We start from the raw sequence: 25,657 nt of genomic DNA on the forward strand, positions 1-25,657 counted from the left end.
CAGAAGAGGAGTGAATTTCAAAGTGACTCATCAGTCAATAAATGCATAATAATTTCAAACTTTTCAGAACTATTGTCTAACATTACATGTAATATCTCTATAGGCAATTTCTAGTACAGGCATTGTGAATTGAAATGATCAGCATTTCTGTTCTTTTTTGATTGATTTACAATGTATTGTTCTGTTAATTAAAGTTTATTTTCAAAATTTAACTAGTTTTTAAGTTTAAATTATGTATAGTAAAAAGGCAACTCCAGATGATAATGTACAAAACATGTTTGATAGGAGAATTTTTCTGAATTTTAGTGTATAATATTATATCTGTAAAAATTAGTGATGATTACAATGTACCTGAATGTGTATATTGATGTTCTGAGTTCATACCTAAATGCAAGTATATTGTTGATTGATTTATTTCTACAATTATTTTGATTGCAATTTAAGATTATAAGCAAATCAATTTATGACAAATTTGCAATATCAAATGATTTATTGTATGAATATTGACAACCATTATATAAAACCATATATGTGTAAAATAAGAATGTCAGAATCACTTTGTCTAGAGGCTTATTTAGTTATGACATGCTCTTTGATTTATAACTGTATAAAGTATAATGGATGTGCTTTTCAATAATTGATATTGTATGTATACAACAAATATTGTTCAAACGCTGTATACATTTTGTTCATAATTGTGTCTCATTGAAAATAAATACATGTATAGGGATAACCTCATTTTCTTTTACCACAATATTTATATGCTTGTCTATCTTTTAACTTGTAAAGTATACTACTCTCATAAATACATAGCATATCTTTACTATAAAATTGAAAATATTTAAAGTTAAACATTTTCAAAGCAGTTCATATCAATATATTACTTATTTTGGGGCATCGTACCACTGTATTTGAGATCAAACTGTAAAAATGAACAATGTGTTATACTTTGAAAAAAATATTTTGATTAAACCTCCATGGAGTCCAGACCACTATCAATTTATTTTAGTTTTGTTTTATTGTGGTTAATATCATTGCATGTAATAATTTAAACCAATACTTCACACCAGCTTTCATTGAATATTATTATTGACATTAAATGTTAAGTAATAGGAAATTTTGTATTTAAGTGCATACAGGTCAAATATGATGTGTTATACATATAAGTGTTTCTCTTTTTAATTTAACAATAAATATATATATATAAGGTCTTTGATACAAATACAGAACTGTTCATGGGATACTATTATCAATGCAAATATAAGCCAACTCATCATTAAAAGTACATTGATCTGTCCTAAGTTACATGTACTATCTTGTAAAATGCGCCATGGATTTGATGACGACTTCAGCAGACATTAACAACTAAGGAAATTGAATTATTTGCAAGCAAATGTTATGTAATCATTGAATCATATAAATATTAAAAAACATTTATTTCAAGTTTTTAAAAGTCAAAGGAATCATTCGACAACTCTTGATTATGGTCCTTTTTTTTACCCCCCCCCCATACTTTGGACTGTGAATAGTTAACTCCTTAGGTAGCCAAATGAAACCATGTGCAGTTTTATATTGTAGTAAAAACTCCACAATTGTGTAATGTGCACCCAGGTATCAATTTATTAAAAAGTTTTTAATTTAATTTATTTCGTTGAATATTTGAGAAGAAAGCGAATTTTATTGCCACTAAGGGCATTAACGTTAAATAACGTCATAATTTTGCATGTCATCTTTTTTCCGGGTATCTCAAAAACTATTAGTGAAACAAAGATAATATTACTATATATAGAAAGCCCATGTCCTAGAGAGTATTTGGACCAAAATTTGTTAACCTCTGAAAATAGGCCAAATATGACCCTAAGTGTACCTTGTTCTTTATTTGTACATGTATTTACATGTATATGTTTGATTTCGGAAATTAATGATATGTTTATATATTCTTAAAACACTTAAGGTCATGCCATCTACTAGATCTCGATTTGAAGCAGGAATTGAGTTCCGTTGCTGCCCATATTTTAGGTCACACTATCTATCTATCTATCTATCTATCTATCTATCTATCTATCTATCTATCTATCTATCTATCTATCTATCATTTTTAACCAATTTCAACTTGCAATACTGTATTGGGCATTTTAACGTTTATATCGGGTAATTGCCGTTTTTGTTATGGTGCCATCATTTTGTATTTATGTTGAATTTGAGTTGGGTATACATATGCATATTTAAAATAGCAAGCAATGATTCAATCACTAATTATACAGGAATAGGAGCAGGTATTAAGATGAATGTTATCAAATACATGATACCATCATGGATACGTCTAGACAAATAACTGATAAAATCAACGAGTCATTTTTTTTTATATAAATTTGTTTAGTTTGCATTGGCAGTACTTGCCAAGTACTGTGCTTACAGATAATATTCCTCTGTAAATTATTTTTTGTCACCAAAAGAAAGGTATTTTTTTAACCTTGTTGAAGTTTGTTTAAGTTTGCGCAGAACGTATGCTGCAAGCTGACTGCTTTCTAAACCAATTATCAATAATTATTTGCTTCAGAAAAAAATACGACTGACTACATCTTGCCCATTGGTTATTATTCATTTGAAAAATTTGTTAAAAAAAATTGTACAAACATATAAAAATAGAATACTTATATATTTTATATAATACGAATGCAGAAGTAATAATTGCTGTATAACTTTCAAATGGAAGAGATAAATGATTGCAACTTTGGCATGTTGTTTTCAACACAGATAACTTGATTTGATTCGTTAAAAACCTTTAATTCTATTCAAAGCCATTTGGTTTTAGTGATACAATTGATATAGCATTCAGTAAAGAAATGAAATAACTTACAGTATGGTTTTAAAAACAGCCACACAAAATAAATTGTCATCGGTTAACGTTATTAACAGAAATGGAAACTATATGAAACAAATTATTGAAAGAAATATAGTAGAAATATAATCGAAAGTATTATTTAACTGACCGAAATCACAAGAAGAGATTCATTGAAAGTATTATAAAAATGATGCCATTTACAGGGAATCATTCGTCTCCTTTTTATAATCGCCTCTAGTTCTTTTGCTGTCGGCAAGCAAATTTGAGATAAAGTGGATTCAAAACAGTTTTATTTTGTTCATTAAAAGGAGTATATGTAATATATATCATTTCTGGGCGAATTATAGATGGGGCAAAACCTTTTGCGAATGTAGAAGGGCAAAAATACATGACACGAATACAAAATCTAAAAAGAAACTCTGAATACAGTCGTTTGTGTTGAAAACAATATATTGCATGTTACTTATTACCTTAAATATTTTTGTTCGGACGTAGGCAGATAGTGTTGTGATGTTAAAGTGATTTTTAGAAAATCAATCTACTCTCAGCGAAATTCATTTTTTGTTAATTTTGTCACAAAACACGATACCCCTAGGAACTAAAACAAGCTAACAACAATTAATCTGCCTATTTATGGGGGTGGGTGAGGGGGCGGATTCATATTGACGGAAAAGTCAATGTTTTTTTTTTTTTTTTTTTGTTTCTTTTTTTTTCAAAAACCAAGCTTTTTGTTGTATCTTTGTTTGCAATTTAAATGTTGTCGTACCAAAACAATATATAGTTATAAAACGTTGAATTAAACCTTAAAATTCCTAATAAAACAAGGCACAATGCAAGCACTAATTAAAATGAAACGTATACGGCGAATGACTACAGTGGAAACCTCTAATTGCAAAAGTGTTACATTGTATGATAAATATTATAGTAACAAGCCTGGATATGGTACCTTTAACTTTGAATTGTGCATTGTATCAACCACCTCAATGTTCACTAGTGATTCCCCCGCTCTGATGTGAATATACAAAAAAAGCAAAGTCGACATTTAACAGAAAAGTGGCATCTGATTGTTAACAAAATAAACAAAGTACTCATTTAACAGGAAGTAGACGTCCGATTGGTACAAAAATATATCCCACGATATGGTATGCTTTTAAAAACTCTGTGTATAAATTTCAAGCATCTGTAATAAATAGCTGCTGAGAAATCTTTGACGAAAATTTGTTTGAAAATTTGGCTAAAAAAAAACAAAGTCATTATTTAACAGAAAGTTGACGCCCGATTGATACAAAAAATATATCCCACAATATGGCATGCCAAAACAAATAGTGTGTTGAAATTTCAAGCATCTGCGATAAATAGTTGCTGAGAAATTTTTGACGGAAATTTGTTTGAAAATTTTGGCTAAAAATAAACAAAGTACTCATTAAACAAGAAGATGACGTCCGATTGGTACAAAAATACATCCCACGATATAGCATACCTATACAAATACTGTGTAAAAATTCAAGCATCTGCGATAAACAGTTGCTGAGAATTCTTTGACAAAAATTTGTTTGAAAATTTTGGCTGAAAATAAGCAAAGTCATAATTTAACAGGAATTTGACGTCTGATTTGAACAAAAATATATCCCACTATATGGCAGGCCTATACAAATATTGTGTAAAATGTTCACGTATCTGCGATAAATAGTTGCTGAGATAAATACGACAGAAATTTTTGTTACGGACGGACAGACAGACACACAAGGGTAAAACAGTATACCCCCTCTCCTTCGGAGCGGGGGTATAATATTTTTATACTGATAACATAATAGTGAATTATATTAATGAAGATTGCATTTATAGTGTTTGACATCACAACAGCTCGGTTGTTGGATTGTGGAGTTCTGTATTATTTGTTCCCGAAGACAAAGAATATTAAAACAAACTAGTAATCTTAAAAGCATTTCTGTGTATTGCATTAAACACATTCAATGGAACACCTATTTCAATCATATTTAAAAAGTGTAGTCAATGGATATTAAAAAAGTAAAGGGACAGCACTCGCCATTCTTGAAACAAGTTCTCCAATTTATCCAACAATTTCTGACGAGGTATAGGTTGGGAAATTATCCAACTAATAATTCCCAAAATCTGGCTACATCTGCTTACCTCAGATTAAACGTATCGTGTCGAAATGTACTAGGTCCTCGCCAAACTTATCGAAAGCAACGGACTTTTACATTTGAGTGACGTAATTTAGTTATATAATCACTGAGATGTTCGATCTAGAAAGTTCTATCAATCCGCGAAAAGATTCCTCTTGGTTTATCGTATGCTTTCGGATATCCTCAGTGATTGCATGGATAGTTTACATAAACTTCCGTTCCTTTCGATAAGTCTTGCGAACAGAATTTTCATTGCATATATGTATAAAGTGGGTAGACTTTTTATCTCTCTAGTGATTTGAAATGAGTATTTTTTTTTTTTAATTTAGATTTTGAGTGAAATGAACAAAAATGTGAATGAAGATGGTTTTGTCATGGAAGATTTTGATCAGGTGTAAAATAATCAAAGTATACCGATGTTTCAATCTTAGTAAATATCATATCCAAAATATATTGAAAGAGGGGAAGCATGATTTCTTAATATCATGAAAAATAACTCGTAATTGTAAAAATTTCTTTAAATTGCAATTTACTTTCAATTATAGCCAACAAATACTCACCAATCGGATCAAGAAAGGGGTCAGTGAAAAACAAAAACAAAACAAGAGGCCCATGCGCCACATCGTTCACCAACATTAGCTTTATATGGTAGATTAAAAAAAATAAATATCCGAATTTACACTTTTGTTTTCATATACTTAATCTTTGACATGTTTACCTTTATGGAATACCATTTTTATCGAAAATAAGATCATATGCAATATATATAATCAAATTTTCGGTTAGTGTTCACGGTTAATTTCAGTTCTTTTTATTTCAGAGATCAAAACCACTTTATAAAGCGATCAAAACACATGAGAACATAGCTTCGCCTCGCCACCTATAAGATTGATCAACCCGATATATTTCTGTAGTGAGTTAGTAACAAACCGAATAAGTAATAATGTTACAACATTCCACCCTATTCTAGCTTAGCGTTATTATCACGTAATGATCTACTTGTCACCTCATGCAGTTGATGTTTTTTCAACAAAAGAGGAAGTTATTTAATCATATTTATAGAAACGTTTTAGAAGCACACACAACCAGAAATCCGCAATCAAATGTTATTTATTCCGACGCTTATAATTGATATAATGAGAAATTCGATGTGTTTACTGATGACATTATGTGCTTTCATGACCCTACGAACACACAACGAATATTCGCACCTATTAGTGCTGATAAAACTCTTTCACCTCTGTGGGCAGCGAATACATCATAAATCGCAAGAGCTGGTTGGATTTTTTGTAACACGGATAAGTTCTCGCGCACTGACTCGACATAGAGAATTAAAACCTCTTACTGTATAAAATCATTTTCTTTTTCTGTACTCCAGTAATTGCCCATTCTGTCGGAAATCGTATATTGGTGTGCAACATGGTCGTCGAACCCTGGTAAGTTAGCAGAGAGGTTAAAATAGTGAGCGTGAGTGTCAGACAAAACAGAGCAGTTATGTGTCGTTTGATCCCTAACCCTGCAACGTTAACCTATTTTGCACCTTTATGTTGTATTGTCCAGAAACAATGAAAAGCCATGTTCAATCCAGTTTAATCCCGATTGTCGGGAATTTAGAAATCCTTCATTGTTTAATCGTATCGAAAAAAAATTGCTTTGCGTTATCCAAATATTCTACTTTGTGTTTGATGCTCATGGTAGCCTGTCTCTTTGTGAAAGTCATTCAACGTGCCCATTTATTTGTCAGATTAATTGGACCACCACATTCTTCTAGAAGATATATGTCCTAATGTAGTAGAACTCCACTGCCAACGCAACGATCGATATTAGAGTTTATACCCCCCCCCCCCCAAAAAAAAAAGTCAGGCAGATCTCTTATGTATCCCTACATATGAGCGTGGAGTTCATGGAGCAGAATACATGTAGGTCGTCCTGGTTTTTTTCCGGCGTAAGAGCTCGTTCTGTAGTTTCTTCCTTTTATTTTCCGATTCTACAAGATGGAATTTTAATGTTTAGGTCACCTGAGTCATTCGTGTGACCTATTGCAATTGGTCTTCGTCTATCGTCGTGCGTTAAAATTTTTACATTTTTAACTTCTTTTTGAAAACTGCAAAGCCAATATTCTAACATCGTCTTCTTAACTCCAACACATGTGAGAATAAACTGGATACATGGTTAAGATGTTCATGAAGAATTGTGAAAACCATGGCCCCTGGGTCAAGCATTCAGGCTCTAGAGTAGGGTCAATAGGGCCATGTAGTTAAAATGTATTAAATCTTATAAAAGTTTCTTCTCTACTCCCATATATATTTGAAAAAAAAAACCACCTAAATGCATAGTTATGATGCCATTGGAGTATTCTACATAAATTTTTTAATTCAGGATCCCAGGGACAGGGGTTTGGGCCCTAGGATAGGGCCAATATACCCATATTATGAACATGTAGTAAATCTTAGAAATTCTTCTTCTTTACTGCCACACATGTGGGACAAACGCTGAATGCATGGTTACGAGGGTTGTTAGAAAAGTTCACGGACAAGTTTGATAGTGAGTGGACTATTCACCTGTTACCAGCGAAACTTTCCAGATTTAATCCTGACGTATTTTCTAAGAAATATGCGAATATTTGTTTGTTTTTCAATGCATCATAAAAATATACACCTTAATTATTTTGATAAGATATGTTTCATGAATCATCACAGGATGAATCTCTGCCATTCAGTCAATTGAAAGGTGACTGAAAGGTAACTGAAAAGTGACTGAATGGCATATGTGTGCCATTCAGTCACCTTTCCAGACCATTCAGTTATCATTCAGTCGACTGAATGGCAGAGCTTCTTCCTGTGCATGTCAGGTTTTTTTTAGTTTTTTTTTTTTTATTATGTACGCATTTTTCCTTATTAAGAAAATGCACCGCTTAAGTGCATCAAAATAAACGATATTTCATATAACATCACAATAACGTATGAAGGTCATTTTGTGAAAGTGAAAGTTTCAATTAAATTGAAGAATTTTTGACCGTTTTATCGCCGAATTCTGACAAACAACGCCTGAAAAAAACTCAAGAACGTTGACGTCAGTGGACATCTTTGAGCACCTGGCCTTCATTTAATTTTTTATGCACGCAGGAAAACCTACGATGGAGACCAAAATGTTCTTAAATACTGCTATTTTTATAGGACAAAGGTTTACAATTAGAATTACAGAGGATTAAAGATGGAATAACCCCCTTTTTAGCCCTTGCAGCACAACCCCTTCCCCCCATACAGCCCGAATCTTGGGCGTAGGAATTTCGATTTTTTATCTATCTAAAGTCGAAACCGCGTAGACAGAGATTTGTTTTACCTAAATGATCTACGATATGCCACAAAGACATTATACTAAAACTGGTATGAACATGCAGTTTATAAATCGGTTAAATGACTTGAAAAGTGTGTTGACCTGAAAGGTGTTTACTATGAAAAAGAGTAAGTTTAACATGTTTGACTTTCTGTTGTTTGACGTCACTTGACGTCGTGAAAATATGAAATGGTGCTCCGTAAATCTAATTCATGAAAAGTAAAAATCACTGTATCTTTTGAAAAAAAGTTCGAATTCATATGATTTTTGCATACTTATTTTCAATTGGTAGTCATTTAATAAAACATACGCCATCCTAGAAAGTACACAGTTATTTTGCCATAAATCACTTTGTCCGCGAACTTTTCTAACAACCCTCGTATGTTTTCCACGAACTCCTCTACCTGAATTGTGGAATTCATTGCCCCTGAGTCAGGGGCTCAGGCCGTACGGAGAGGAAAGGAACGGCGTAATGTATATAATGTTTAAAAATCTCCTTCTCAACTCTAACACATCTGTAAGAAAAAAAAATTATCTTCACCAGGAATAGCAATCGGCTAACCAAAATCAGCGATAAGCAGTACATGTAAAATGATTTCGGTAAAAATGCCAGATGTTGAAATCTAAATAATTGAACGTGAGAAGTGAGTAACACCAAGTCATTTCTTATTCCTTGTTTGTTTCTTTTTTGTTTAAATGCCCTCAAAAGAAGGATTTCTGTCTGCCCCTGGGGATGGGGGCAGGGAGGTTGTTTTAAATGAAACATGTAAACTAGCCGCCTTGTTTGAGTTTTTCTTCGAAAACATATACACATAAAACATATATTGAAAGTTAACAAATATGGGAAAATTATTTTCTATCAGTGTCTTGCACCTTTTCAATATCGGGCCATGCACTCTATTATGATCTTTAAGTTTTTAATAGGTTTCATAGCTCTTTTTGAAAGATTAATCCAGGTAGGGAGGCGGTCGTCATTACAATACAGTAAAACTCGTTCAGTATGAACACGGATATAGCGAATTCTCGGATATAGCGAAATTTTTTAAGTCCCCGGTAAAAATCGTATGAAATATTTGCAAAATTTTCCGGTTATAACGAATTCGGATATAACAAATTTACGGATATAGCGAACTGATTTTGAATCCCGTAGAGGTGAAAATTAACGAAATTTAAAACTTTTATAACGAATTTCTTTACAGATTAGAAAAGTTCGCACTACCATTTAACATAATTATTTGAATGAATTTATTTTAATATAAGTTTTTCAATTCACAATCCGATTATTAAAGGTATCAAAGTAATGTATTTTTATTTTAAGCCTCAATTAGCAAAAGTTATAGTCTGGTGAAAGAAAGCATGTACATGTATATAGTGAATTCGCTATAGTTATTACAGTAAAACTCGTTTAGTACGAACACGAATATTGCAAATTTACGGATATTGCGAAGTCATCTTGGATCCCCAGCTATGTAAATTTAATGAATTTCTTATACGGTTATAACGAATTACGGATATAACGAAGTAATTTCCGAGGTCCCAGTGACTTCGTTATAACCGAGTTTTGCTGTATTACGAATTCGTAATACGGATATAACGATTTATGGATATAACGAAGTAGATCATCTGGTCCCTAGGGCTTCGCTATAACCGAGTTTTACTGTATTTTATATATATATTTTTTACTCTAGAATAACTTAATTAAATTCATATATGCGACTCCTCGACAAGTTTGTATATGGGATATGGTACTCAGGTGACCGTTAAGGCCTATTGGCCTCTTGTTTTGGGGGTTTTTGTCTTTTGGGTTTTTTTGGTTTGTTTTTTTTTTTGTTGTGTGTGTGTGTGTTTTCATCTATCTTCTTGTTCAGACAAACATAATGGTTCGCTGCTTTATAACACCGTGGTGAATCTACATCCATTTGAATGATTGCAGCTTTGCGTCTCTTTGTGGTCCATATCGTTTTCATCTTTGGCCAATGTTTTTTTCCATATGTCTTTGAAACGGATGGGTCAGGCTGGCCTGGTTTTACAGGAGTTATTTGACCAGGGAAGGGCTTTAAAGGACTTAATTAAGCGATTAGATTTTACGTGGGAGTGATGATTTGATGTGTGCTCATTTTTGTTTATATTTTTGTATTTGAGAAATATAGATTGAAGTCTGTTAACCATATAGCCAAAGACACATACAGTTAACATCTGTTGAATCAAAAATAGATAACTCTTGGCACTGTAATCCGTTATTTTAACTTTCAATATCAAGAAAGGCAACTCCAGATTTTGCTGCTGTCTGATAAAAGAGAGAAAACGCCAACGACTGATATAACATTTCGTCAAAATAAAGACTTGTAATTTTTTTCTGACGAAAAATCGTTATTTTTTTCAATTTGCCATAATTACTAAGTTAACAGAAAAGTGTATAATGTTTTTGTTTCTAACATCAATGTATTTTACATACATTTGCCAAATCTCAGTTTAAATTGAAGCTTTAAAAGAATATATTTTCTTACATGTGTGAGATGACAATTATTGGAAAAAAAGATTGTAACAATCGTTATAATGAGTATATATATGGTGTTTGTCTTCTGCATGTTGTCCCTACCACCACCACGATTACATCAAGTGAGGACATGCTATTTTCATTACGTGAAAGAAAAGCTACAACATACGTTAGTTTTTAATAGCAGTTCTTAGATATGAGTTTAGGTCGACGTGATAGAGATTTTAGTTTTTGGCCTTTCACTGTATGCAATTTAGGTAGTATGTGTAGAAATGACACAGTATATTTCACTTTATAACCATTGCGAATACATGTATTAAACCTCCCTGCACTAGTATTGTACCCTGTACGACTTTTGATCTTAATTATGACATTTTTGTTATAGGTGAATCGTTTAGTCCTTGATTTTGGGATTTAAAATTACAGATTATCGCTGTTTTTATTAAGCATTTTTTTTTGAATTATCAATATCAAAATTGAAATCATATCAGTTAAGATGAAAAAAAGCCCACACACATTGAACGCATTATTTGATTTAAAATAAAACATAAAGTAAATAGTACTTTTTTGCGAAAGTTGACATAAAAAATTGTTTCATCTCAAAGGTTATTATTATTGCTTTGACAACATATTAAACTGTAAACTGTAATAGTAAAACGGCACGTCAGGGCGATTATTACTTAAGATGTATCAAGTACAACATAATATAGCCTTACACGATAGAATCGTTTTATTCGATAATATTGGATACAAGTCCAACCAGTTTAACAATTGAAAGAAAAGAGAGAGAGGTAATTAAAAAAAACATGAAATATGAAGCATGTTCTTGCTGATCAATCATTCAGTGCAACGGCGAATCAAGAATATTAATTTTCTTTGAACATAAATAAAAGTTAAAACTAAAATATGACTATTTACACAGTCAAAAGTAAGTTATGTAGCGTTTGTATGAAATGATACATTAACGTTTGCTTCAATGTTTATTATACAACTCTGTATTAGAAAGGTATTGCCGTTTCTTAAGTCGCACTTAATCTGTTCTTGAAAAATATGTTGCAGACTCGGTATAAGCCGGAGTAGGTAGGTTTTACTATATTATAGTTTCACAGATTGAATGCAGAGAAACCATAGGCAGCCCAAGCTTTAACTCCGGAGAACATGAGTCCAAACTTCTCCCCGCCTACCGTAGATACGATAACCTCCCCTGCCTCTACTTGTATGGACCTCACATTGTATGATAATTTCATGGCTGATACATTTTCTTCAAATACAACATTGTTTCTGTTTATTGCTGTGTTGTTAATACGGATGGAATCTTTTAAAGATTGTTTCATAATCACGGTCACATAACTATAATTGAACCCGTATGGCACGATTGTTTTGTAGTAATCAATATACTGATGAACTCCAGGTACGTTTGTCATTGAAGGATCGCCCATATCAGATATCTGAGATGAAAGGCCAAAACTTGTAACGATAATTGTTGTGTTTGATTCAATCACACACGTTTGCCTGCTAGAAATTATTATATCAAAAGAATCCAGTTTGTTCAATGAAACAGTGTGAGATGTTTGATCCACTGTGTAGGAAATATTACTCTGATCTACCGCAGTGATAAGAACTTTAGTGTTTCGGTCATTTGGATTCGGAGGTACAATGTACATGTTATCTAGCTTTGCTGTTGGAATAACCTGCTCAATGAGGGGATCACAATAACCTATATTTTCAAGCCAATTACAATCATTTCCTGAAAATACTGCGATAGGTTTTGAAGATTGAACAACGGTTCCTGTTAAATCCGTTCCATGGGCAATTTGATATGTTTCAAATCGGTCAAGTGTTAGAGTGTATGCATCACCATTCAAAAAGGAGTTTCCATGGATATAGAGAGGAATGTTTTGTTTCATCTTAAAAGTTATTGAAACCGATGTATTGTTTTTAATAGCAGCCAAAGCAAACTGACTGCTAAAAGAACTCGAAGGCTCTGTCGATATAACCACATAATAGGTAGACAGTTTATGTATTGGTATAAGTCCTAAGCTTCCAGCATACCATTTCATATTATCCAGACTTACGACAAAAGAATCGCCAAATGTTTCTATGAATACTGACTTCAATTCTCTCTTAAACTTGTTAAGTTCCAATTGAGGTGGAAAAATAATATGCTGACTTGACGCTATACTAACCGTTCTGTCTATCTGCCGTTTTAAGGAGTTGTCAAGATCTTGGGATGTTGATATATTCATGCTTGCACCTTTCTTGGATGCAATGTAAACATTCTTCGTATCATTTGATGTCCTCCCCATAAATAAAACGACGAAACCAAATTTCTTGTTCTCTGTAAATTGTAGAAATACATGAATATAAGAAGGAAACACCTTATTTGTAAAAGGAAAGCGCTAGTTAAGTTAAAATGCGAACAATTTTACAATATTTGTCTAAGATGATCACATATGTTTTTTTCTATAGTGTTTAAGACGTTTAGTCATCATAATGTAACGGTTTAGGGAACGTTTAGCATAAAGTTGATGTGTGCCTTTTTTATCTATAGGTATGGGATGTACAATGTAAAGAATTAATTGTATTATCATAAAACACAACACGTCCGATGCTGATTATTTACTGTCGAACATAACTTTTATCACGTATTGATTATATATACCCATTTTAATAAATGGATTTATATTGAAATATTAACACAAACACACAGTGCAGGACATTCTAATTCATTTTAAATGTTTCATTTTTGAAGCATTAGATGCAGAAAAAGGAAACATCTTATTTGTAAAAGGAAAGTGCTGATTAACTTAAAATACTAACCATATTAAAAAAAAATCAAGAAAATCACTTTTCTGTTTATTAATTTTGTTTGAAAAATAAAGATTATTAATTTTGTTTGAAAAATAAAGACTATTCTCTATAATACACAAATTAGTTTATAAGACTCTTTGAAGAGTTAACCGTCTGATCATGACCGGAAGTAAACCCGCAAGCTACCTAATGATACTATAGGGAAAGTCGAGACTTTTCTTTTTGAATAAAGTAAGATTCAATGGTTCAAACATTTTGTGACAATTTTGATTACAAAACTGTTGAAAAAAAATATGGACTTTGTTAAGTGACCATTTTTTGTTTCATTAATTTAATAATTTAAACACAATGATTAAAGTTGATCGACAAATGAGCATTCTATACATGTATACATTGACACACGGAAATATGAATTAGTAATTCATAAGAAGGAAACGATGATTTTCCTTCTGATTTTTATTTGAATGTTGGGGTGAAATGAACAAAACATATACGCATCTGGGTTTGCCATGGCATAAGTTTTGATGAATTTAGAGTAAATGTAAATGATGCATGCAACAAAATAAGATTTAAGTAGTTATAGCAATCATATAATGGAAAATAAAATGATATAATGCGCGCTGATCTATGTAATTTGTTATGTAATCATACACTGGTATTTAGTAAATGTATTTATTTTTCTTTGCAATAATCTATAAATGATCTGACAACATGTACTCACCATTTGGATCAAGAGAGGGGTCAGTAAAGAATCTCCATCCGATTTCGGAGACCGTCAAATGCAAGGGATTGCATGAGTTATATAAAAGACACGTGCCGGTCTTTAAATTAAAGTTGAAACAGTTGCATCCAATGCCACAAAGCACGCTACACCTAAGAAGAGAGCCTGTATGTTTGTTTTCTAATGGTTCGTATATAGACACTTTGTTAAAAAACTCAATCTTTCCCCCGTAAGTTTTGAATGACATGGCTTCCGCACTCAACAGGCTTATGGTCATAAGCATACAATGAATCATGAAGGGCTCCATCCTATTTTTCTATAAAGAATTTAAAATTGTAAATTCAGCCCTCGATTAACTGATTAGGTTCTTTTTTTTTTGTTTCAAATGTAATTAACAGATTCAACCAAGAATGTTACAAACACGGACTTTCCCATACATATGCGGCATATCAGATCAAATTGAAGCTATATAAAGAATACCTTATTGTAAAAGAGATAATTGCTAGTTATTGGAAAATGAAGTGCAGTTCTGATTGGATGATTATTATTTTTACTAATTTTACTAATTTAGACGTCATACATTTTGTGTACGCATACCTGAAGTGATATTAATGATGACATTCATATATTTAGTGTCGGCATACCTTAAGTTGCTTCGATTCTGATTTTATTTTATTGGCTGTTACTGACAGAATATTATGCCCATTAAAAAAAAGCAAAAACAAAAATTTTTAAAAATTAAAAAAGTAAGCATTATCTACTTGCATTAATAGTTTTTCCGGTTAAAACTGTATAGTTATTAACACTCTCTCTATCAAAGGGAAAATAAGTACAGTAAAACTCGTTTAGTACGGACACGGATATAGCGAAATCTCGATAATAGTAGAGTTTGTTGAGTCCCCGGTAAGATTCTTAACAAACCTTTGTAAAATTTTACGGCTATGACGAACTCGGATATAACATGTAACGAATTTACGGATATAGCAAACTGATTCTGAGTCCCGTAGATGTGAAAAAAGACGAAGTTTAGCTCTATTATAACGAATTTCTTTACAGTTTAAAATGTTTGCACTACCGTTAAACATAATAGTTCAAATGAATTTATTTTCACAAAAATTCATCAAGTTACAATTTGATTATTATAGGAATCAAACGAATGTATTTTCATTTTAAGCCCCAATAAGCAAAAATTGTAATTCGGTGAAAGAAAAGATATATAAAGCTATATAAGTTATTATTAGGAATTCGTTATACGGATATAACGAATTACGGCTATTACAAAGTAGATCCATTGGTCCCTAGAACTTTGCCATAACCGAGTTTTAATATAAATATTAAATAGAAGCGATAACATTTACAAACAAGTGATTCATTGTAGAAAAATAGATACTATCATATAACTTACACGTCATTCTCTTTATATATATACTACTATATTAAAAAATTAGACTCGAATTTTTGGGCCTTAATACCGAGAAATCCGAAGAGTACTGTCTTTTGTTTTATATATTTTAAACGTCATTGGTACTTGAAAATTACCATTTTGTTTTTATTTTTTTCTCAATCAAGCTTCGCTAATAATCAACGAAATTTCCTTTTAAAAATCCGGAAATCATCTGGATATTTGGGATTTTACAATCTTGCGCATGTGCATTATATACACGCTAAATCATTGGAGGCTTTTTAGTTGATGTTTCCACAATATCACATTTGCATGGATAAACTCAGAAACGATATTACAAATACGTGTAAATTTTCATTGAAAATTTGTTATATTTTCTGTTCATAAAGGAATACGGGAGACAACTCTAACTCAGTGCATTTAATATGAAATATCCCGAGAGTTCCGAACGTCAACATAGTGTGAAAATTCGAAGCGAGTAAAAACGTTGGTGAAAAAGTTTTGAATTTTTTACTAAAATTTTTAAATGGAAATGTGACTGTTATTTTCAATGCAGCCTCATTGATTTTCTAAAACATCGTATTGGAGCGATTCTGCATTTTTGTGCTACATTACGGGTATATGGGAGGCAAACTGTGGTAAAAGGCCTGTTCCGAGACATAGTTAGAATATTCTAACTAAGCAGAGTGTAGTGAAATTAATAGCATTTTTGTAGTCTTAAATCTTCGTTATGTAAATGTCAACAATACGGTGTGTCGATGTATCTATTTCGTAAATGTCCGATATTATATGCAATTTCAACCCGTGCACGCACGGGTCAAAATCTACTCGTTAATAAAATATTATGATTTTTCCAAAAAATAAGTCTGGTTTTTTTTTTTAGCAGATTCTTCATTTTTATTTTGTTATTATCAATTGAGGTTTCTTACTTCCTCAAAGTTGCTTCCAACTTCAAATGCGTTAAAAATTTATCATGTAGAATTCAGTAACGTACAATTTGAGTATAAAAGTTCAAAGTAAAACAATTTACCTTATTGTGCTTTAAAGCAAGAACTGTCCTATACATTATGTTTCATGTTTACATAAAACAAAAGCTGTGCATAAAATCAGTAATTCTTAATCACTTTGTGGGCACAATTTTTAACGCATCTTTTATTTAATGCAGAGTCATCAAAGTTGCCATAGGCCAAACATCGTGCAATATTAGCTTTTAACAAGTTCATGAACAAACAATTTGCTATTTTGAATGAATCATCACATGTCAATTGAACTCCAAAGTAGGCAAAAGATGAAATGAACTAACCGTAACCTTTAGTTAAGAATGATAAAAAAAGTGTAGAGAAAAGTTAAAATAAAAATTGCTGATAAGTTGGTGTAACATTATTCTAGAGTACTTTGAGATATGATTATGATTGTTGACATGTTTTTATTTTTTTTAAATGTGCGTTTGTCGATGTAGAATGACGAGCCTCTTAAAATCAGCTTATAATACAAGGTATCTGTCTCCATTTTTCAACGGCTATAAGACTAAATTTGTATCTGCAACGTATGTAATACTGATCAAAGAGATTTTTTTTTCAAAGGAAAAACGATAAAAAAATCAGATTATCTTAAGTCTGTATTTTAATCCGTTGTCAACACAAAAACACTTTGCATGTGACACTGCCGGCGGGACTTCCTAATATCTTCATGTAGACGTAAATCAGCGATGAATGACAACTTAATACTGTTAAGTGGTAAATAGGTACGTGGTTAAGTTGATCAACAGTACTAACTTGTTTTGTTGAAACCGTTATACATATACAGACAAAGCGTTAAACCTACACACTTTCATATGCACAGAATGAACTAGATATTGAATGAAAGGTCTTGGAAGGAGACTGAATAAATCACATTTCAATTGACTGAAATGGATGGGTTCATTTCTGATAAATGCTACTATTGATAACATTGTTTATAATATATTAAATATAAGTATGTTTAAAACTGTTAAAACAGTTCTCTACTTTTGCATATCCTAATACCGGTAGAGGTAGGATGAACGAACACAAAGAACATCAACATCACCTGCTTTTGATAATGACATGGCTACGAATACTCACAATCCTGTTATGATTCAACCTCCACCTTACAGCTATACATGGAAATTAACAAACTAGACTCTAATTTTGCAGTTGTCTTTCTTAATATTCTGTGTCAGAGAGAGAGAGAGAGAGAGAGAGAGAGAGAGAGAGAGAGAGAGAGAGAGAGAGAGAGAGATGTATAAATATTTTGATGTTGTTCATACGAGAATAAACCAGGATATGTCCCCTGCTTCTAATGGGAATAACAACATCTACTATGCTGGTATTTTAAAATAGTATTTTGCAACTATTATGCTGGTATTTTAAAATAGTATTTGGGCTGGTATTAATAGCATAGAAAAGTGAAATGTAAACATAGGTCCTATTTCATGTTATGAAGCATTGCCCAGATGTTTCTGTGATTGGTTTGAAAATTGTTTGAAGAGTAGGATAATCATTCATTTAATGCACGCTTAAATGATTCGTTAATTTCCTCATGGATATAATTTCTTTATTTATAATACATTTTCATTTTATTTTTACGAAGTTAGCAAGTTTGTGTTGTTAAATGTTCATTCACATATGCTTATCAATTCCATCCTCTTATTAGCATTTCACTATTCTTTTTTAAATTAAACTAAATATTAACTATTTAGATACATTTTCTAATCTTATTTTTACCAAACATCTGAGAGTGAATCTCTTAAGTTTTCTTGGTTCACAGATTAAACTTTTACGATTATCTAAACAAGTTTGCACTATGAATCAGATTCAGTGAACCAATGAACTGTTTGATTTTATAGAGATACAATGCTAAATCAATATTTCAATGATGCACTTCTCATATAGCTTGACAGACTTTACAAGCCTTTTATAAATGTTAAATCAGTGATAGTGAGGCGTGATTGTGTGAAATGAGATACAAATAAACAGCTGAAAAAAAAACAGAACTTTGTTTATTCTACAACGATTGATAAGCCAGTTCTACAATTTTTATTAGTATCTCTCGTTGGCACGGATGTTAGCGCGAGGAGGTCATTGGTGTGGGAAGAAGCCGGAGTACCCGGAGAGAACCCACGTGTCCAAGCAGGCGACCGCCATACCCTATCACATACTACCACTGTCGATCACGGGGATCGATCTTGGGTCGCAGCGGTGAAAAGCAGGTGCATTGTCCACTACGCTACTTGGACACAAAAAAACAGCTACGTCCAATTAAATCAGCTGTTTATCTTGTACGTTTTTCTTTTTGTATCTATTTTCAATTTTAATTATACATTGTCATTACGATATATAATGTTACAAATCTTTGAGCTTACGGAACAGTAATTACAACACAAATAAAATAATACAAAATAGCAAATAAAATAACAAATACCAACCTGATATAGGTCAAGTTACCTACTCAATCATTCTTTTCACTCAATGCTATTTATTGATATGAGATTTCAATGCTATGCTTTGTTATGGTGTACATTGTAAAAGATATACCTGACCGACTATATATATGCATTCATTGTCTTTTAAATTACCTTCTGACAGTATGTCAAGTTGTCGTCTATCGCTCACATATAATTTCAATTAACAGTAAATGACAATATGTATTTCTATAGTAGTTACGGTTAACTCGTTGAACACATTTCATTGTATATTTAATAGTATACAGTGCGATTGAATAAACGTTCTGGCATTTCACAACGTGTTCACCCTTGTTCTAATATTTAACAATATATAAAACATGATTTATCCATAGAAAGGAAAGGTAAAAAAACTAGAGCAAAGCTCGTTGCAAAGCAACGAGTGGGTCTTCCGTTAATGTCGGATGTAAAGCTGGAAGTTCCTGTAAGAAGCAGAGCTCTAAAACCAATAACAAGAGTAACTAAAATAAAAAGATGAAAAAATCGAATTATTCCTGGTACGACTTAACAAAATCCGAATGATTTTGAGTACGAATTAACAAAACCTTTCCGATTTCAAGAACGACTTAATTAAAAAAAATCCGAATGTGTTCAAGTACGACTTAACAATTATTTTTGGTACGAGTTAATTTTACTTTGAACATTACACTATTTTTTAAACCAAGGACGCAGAATCAAAATTTCCGGAAAAATCAATTTTTAAACCCCGATATCTCTGTAATGCGTCGTTCGATTTTCAAACGGATTTCAGATTTGAATTCACCATGGCAAGTTCTATAAGACTGTAGTATTGTCTTATTTTGTTCAAAAAAATGAAAATTTCCAAAAATTGGAACTGCTTCCGGTTTTGAGCAAAATTGATGAAGAAATTTTTAAACCCCCCAGTACATTATAGAATTGATACATCTATCATCAGTAAAAATTTCAAAGCGATATCTTTAAAGTTAACGGAGATTTCTTCCGGACAAAATCACTTTTTTTAAATTTAAAAATGGCCGCCAAATTTGAACGGAAGTGACGTAAATGCTGAAACTTTACCATCTTTGAGGCACGGTAACTTTACAAAAGCTCTGAAAATTTCATTGAAATCGGATGAAAACTTTTTGAGATATAAAGCCGAGAAGGAGTCAGAAAAAAAATAAAAAATAAAATAATAATAAAAAGAAACCGAAGAAAAACAAGAGGGTCTTCCGTTGGAAACGGAAGACCCTAAAAATATGAAAACCATTCTATACGTTTGTAAATTTGCGATAAATTGGTTATTTATTTCTGCACAGCAGTAAACATCCTAACATTAGTACATTAATTCGATAGTATCAGTTATCATTACTGTAAAAATGCAAGTTTACAATACCCAAATTGTGTATTTGGAATTGTTCGTTAGATAAAGTATTTCTTGCATTTGAAAATAGTTTGCAAAAATTATACACGACTTCTCTCTAAATGTGTTTCAATAGTGACTACAAAGTAATATTTTTAAAGAAATTCATTTCCAACTACGATTAAAAAATATTTTAATAGCAGTTGTATTTTAATAGTGGTTGTAAAGTGATTCCTATAATGAAATACACCCCAACGACTGAAAATAATTCATTCAATAGTGGTTGCAAAGTGTTTTTTTTTTTCCAATGAAAAACATCCCCAACCACTATTGAAATAATTTTTTCAAAAGTGGTTTTATTTCATTTTTATAGTGGTTGCAAAGTGATTCTACTAGTGAAATACATTCCCAATCATTATTGAATGAATTCATTTCAATAGTGGTTTTATTGCAAAAGTGCATGCATACCAATCTGGTCTTATAGATGTACACATTCTGTGTATCTTGAAACCGAGCTTGCCTCCCCTGTTATTTTATTTTTTTATAAAGGTATTGGACAGAAATGGAACAGACTGTTCATCTGGTCGCCGAAAAAAATATATTTATTAAGAGTCAATAAAACGATCAAAGTAGAAAGAATACCTTGTCCTGTGCAGATCCATGTTTTTTTTTGGGAGTTTTTTTTTAGCATTGGATCCTTATTTTTGAAAGATATAGTCTCAAACCTGCAGCGGTGTGTGCTAACAAATTGAGATACGCGTGTTAGCGCATTATGAAAATTTGTATGCACACCCCACTGCATTTATAGTACTATATCTTTCAAAAATAGGGATCCAATCTTTAAATATACATTTAAAAAAAACCTTTTTGCCTTGTTTGCAATTGTGATTTATACCTTTAAAATCCTATTTTATCCTAAGGGTAAGTGCATATAAATTGAAGAGCCACTGTAATAACCACAAGGGTATACTTTGATTTTTGCTTGTGAAGTTGAGTTTTTTTTTCATTTGATCGAGTCTGCGTCATGTTTCATATTTTGACATTTTACTGGTAATGGACATTGATGGCAACCTAACGACAAAACATTATAATATTCGTGATGACTTCAATTTTTCTATTGTCAACTTTCCTTAATTATGTAACAATATACATTCACCTGCATATAGTGTTTTTGTCTCTCAGTTTATTCGATACACAAGGGTTTTTCGTATGAACAGTTTCTAAGGCGAGACAAGCCACTGAACCACAAATTGATAAAACATGACTATCAACAGTCTTGTTTTAAGTCATCTTTTCGTAGGTTCTATGGTCGATACAAACCGTGTCAGCAAATACTATATTCCACTGGGTCGCATGCTGACTGACGTTTTTCATACTAACCGTTAGACCAAAATTAATCACCTAATTGTCTACGGACTTTTCCATTTTTCCCCTATTATTTCTAAGTTTATTTAAAACTGAAATAGCTTAGAATTGCCGTTTAATGAATTATAATACATTGATCCGAAACGTTGTTTTATTTGCTTTTTTGTCAGTCATGTGCCAATCTTATGTTGGCAATTTGCTTGGATCCGAGGCACAGCTAGCGGGTGCTAGCGTTAGTGTATATCATAGTGGCCACATATACAGTGTACAGTCAAAATATTACAAAATCACAAAATTCAGAGTAAATTATGTGCAACTCATTTTCATTATCTTAAGGTAAATTTTAAGGAGATGGTGTATGTGAGCAAGGAAGGTAATAATGACCAGTAAGAATATGCTATGCATCCTTTTTGATTTTTACTTCCATTTTTCCTGTAGTAATTGCTGCTTTTTTGTACCGGTGATCTTGAGACATCTTTACAAAATAACATCATTAGCAATTTATATGCTAGTTTATGAATATGTGTAACGCAGTTTCTCTTAATATAACGATATTTAATCCATTTAAATATTTGATTCATTAATAAATCATCTCATTTACAAAAACCACACCCTTTTTGGTCAATATTAAAACTATTTCATCGTTCAAATACAAAAGGGAATAGTAGGTTTATGATATAGGTATATTATAATAATGGTACTTGATAAAAAAAAATGTCGTGTCAGAATTTATGCATTGGAGGTACAACTGTGTCCTATATTATAGTCTTTGTACGCATCAGTGAATTTCAAAACACGATTTAATTTTGTCTGCCATGTTATATATAATGCCTCGAAAAAGTTCACGCAAGACGGCTTAAATTTTTGTGCCACTTATTTTAAATTTGACATTATTCTTTCGAGTCGACGATTTTCTTTTAAATTATCTATTAAGTAATGTTCTTTTTAAATGATGCAGGGTATATCATGCACAATGGATATCAACACCTGAACCGACTTTTATGAAACCCTATCATAATGTCTTCACCCCTTTAATTCTAAAACTGTATTTTTCTGTACTGTATTTAAACCTTTTTCTTTACCTAGTTGTGCGCCATTGCAACATATTTCGGAGATCACGTATGTACTTTGGTATTTAGTCTCTACAATTTTTTTTTTGTAAAAAATACAATTTACAGCTACTTTAAAGACACATTAATTTTGTGTTAAACTACAGATTTCTAAACAACCTAATTATTTTGCTGATATTCATAGTTGTATAAGTTTGATAGCTATTCTTTAAAATATATACATGTTATGTGTCATTTCTTTCAACTAATTGTATCTTTGATCCTTTCAAAAATGAAAATGTTACAAAAATCATTAAGGTAACAATAATGCAAGATGAAATGTCTCCAGATTTTAATTTAGAAATTAGGAACACAAGTAAATGGGTTGAAAGTTATTTTTTAGAATGAGGGGTGTCAAAACTGCTAAAAACAATGCACTCTGCTGGACTACGCAGTAAATAATGTAATCATTCCAAATAAAATATGTGTTACCTTACTTTTTTTCTCTCTCTTTTTTAATATGAGTGTGACACAGACAGAGCGCATTTTTTTCCCTTGTTTATTGAAGTAAAACCTTTGATATGGGAAACCCGATTTTGTTGGTTTCGTTTTCAGTACAGACGTTTAACACGCAAAATTAGAACAAGTACACACACGTCCAAAACACGATTTAGTTTTGTGGTCTGCCATGTAAATTCAATCAGTTATATATAATGTATCTAAAGAGTTCACGCAAGACGGCTTTCATCTTTGTGTCTCTTATTTTAAATTTGACACTATTCTTTAAAGTCGACCATTTTTTAAAAATTATATATAAAGTAATGTTCTTTTTAAATGATGCAGGGTATACAATGTATCATGCACAATAGATATCAACACCTGAACCGACCTTTATGAAACCCTATCATAATGTCTTCACCCCTTTAATTCTAAACCTGTATTTTTCTGTACTGTATTTAAACCTTTTCTTTACCTAGTTGTGCGCCATAGCAACTTATTTCGGAGATCACGTAAGTACTTTGGTATTTAGTCTTACAATTTTTATTTTTGTAAAAAATACAATTTACAGCTACTTTAAAGACACATTAATTTTGTGTTAAACTACAGATTTCTAAACAACCTAATTATTTTGCTGATATTCATAGTTGTATAAGTTTGATAGGTATTCTTTTAAATAAAAACATGTTATGTGTCATTTATAACAACGTCATGTATGTTTCATACTTTCAAAAATGAAAATGTTCAAAATCATTAACGTAACAATAATGCAAGATGAAATGTCTCCAGATATCATTTAGAAATGGGGAACACAAGTAAATGATTTGAACGTTTTTTTTTAAGAATGAGGGGTGTCAAAACTGCTAAAAACAATGCACTTTGCTTGACTATGCAGTAAATATTGTATTCATTCGAAAAAAAAAATGTGTTACGTTACTCTATTCGCTTTTTAGCTCACCTGAGCTGAAAGCTCAAGTGAGCTATTCTGATAACATTTTATCTGTCGTTCGTCTGTCTGTCTGTCTGTATTTTCACACTTTCAAAATCTTCTCAAGAACCACTGGGCAAACTTCAACCAAACTTGACACAAAGCATCCCTATCCTAAGGGGATTCAAAGTTATGAAAATCAAGTACCACGTCTTTTTGCAAAAGGAGATGATTAGGAATTTATAAAAAAAATAATCGAGAAATTGTCAAAAACCTTGTTCTCACGAACAATTTACTATTGCCAGGAGTATAGTTGGGTTATTATTTGGGGTTGTTTTTTGAGACGGGTTTATTTGCATTTTTAAAAATCGGGCTCGGTGTTCCAAAAAATAATTTTAATATCAAATGAGAGGCAGCCATTTTGCCAAGTTCAGTTGTTGGAAAATTGCTCTGTTTCGTTGTTTCATTACAGTAAGCTTCATACATTTTCAGGCTTTGTGCAGGTAATGTGATTGAAATGACGCCAAAATGACTCACTTATGAATGTGTTAAGACGACACACATATTCATCATGTATCGATAGACAATTAGAACATTAATTGTTGCATTTTGTGTACATGTGTGCATATCATATTTTCAGAATCCCGTGGGCTTGCATCAACGCAAGTTTGAAGTTTGTTTGATCTACGTGTTTTTAGCTCACCTGAGCTGAAAGCTCAGGTGAGCTATTCTGATCACATTTTGTCTGTCGTCCGTCTGTCTGTAAACTCTTCAAATTTTCAACATCTTCTCAAGAACTACTGGACCAATTTAAACCAAAGTTAGCACAAAGCATCCTTAGCCTAAGAGGATTCAAAAATATGAAAATTAAGGACCACACCTTTTAACAAAGGGCGATAATTAGAAATGTATGAAAATTTTCGAGAAAATTTAAAAAAAACGTCTTTTCACGAACCATAAAACCAGGAAAGCTGAAACTTGTGTGGAAGCATTCTTAGGTAGTGTAGATTCAAAGTTGTGAAAATCATGACCCTCAGGGGTAGGATGGGGCCACAATGGGTGGTCGAAGGTTAACATTTCAATATAAAGATTAAATCTTAAAAAAATCTTCTCAGAAACTAATCAGCCGGAAAAACTGAACTTTGAGTGGAAGCATCCTCAAGTAGTGTAGATTCAAAGTTGAGAAAATCATGACCCCCGGGGTTAGGGTGGGGCCGTAATGGGGGGTAAAAGTTTAACATACGAATATATGGAGT

General features: G+C 31.9%; 1 protein-coding gene across 1 annotated transcript; it reads right to left on the reverse strand.

Moving 5' to 3' along the window:
- Positions 1–11,925: 11,925 nt before the first annotated feature.
- Positions 11,926–13,131, reverse strand: LOC128173210 (IgGFc-binding protein-like). The gene has a single exon (XM_052838930.1). The coding sequence runs from the start codon at positions 13,129–13,131 to the stop codon at positions 11,929–11,931; it is 1,203 nt and encodes a 400-aa protein (XP_052694890.1). The 3' UTR covers positions 11,926–11,928.
- Positions 13,132–25,657: the final 12,526 nt, after the last annotated feature.

This window comes from Crassostrea angulata, chromosome 2 (genome assembly GCF_025612915.1).
Source record: "Crassostrea angulata isolate pt1a10 chromosome 2, ASM2561291v2, whole genome shotgun sequence".
Classification (NCBI taxonomy): Eukaryota; Metazoa; Mollusca; class Bivalvia; order Ostreida; family Ostreidae; genus Magallana; species Magallana angulata.

Excerpts from the sequence above, each read along its gene's own strand:
- LOC128173210 (XM_052838930.1), bottom strand. The coding sequence starts at position 13,131 with ATGGGGAGGACATCAAATGATACGAAGAATGTTTACATTGCATCCAAG.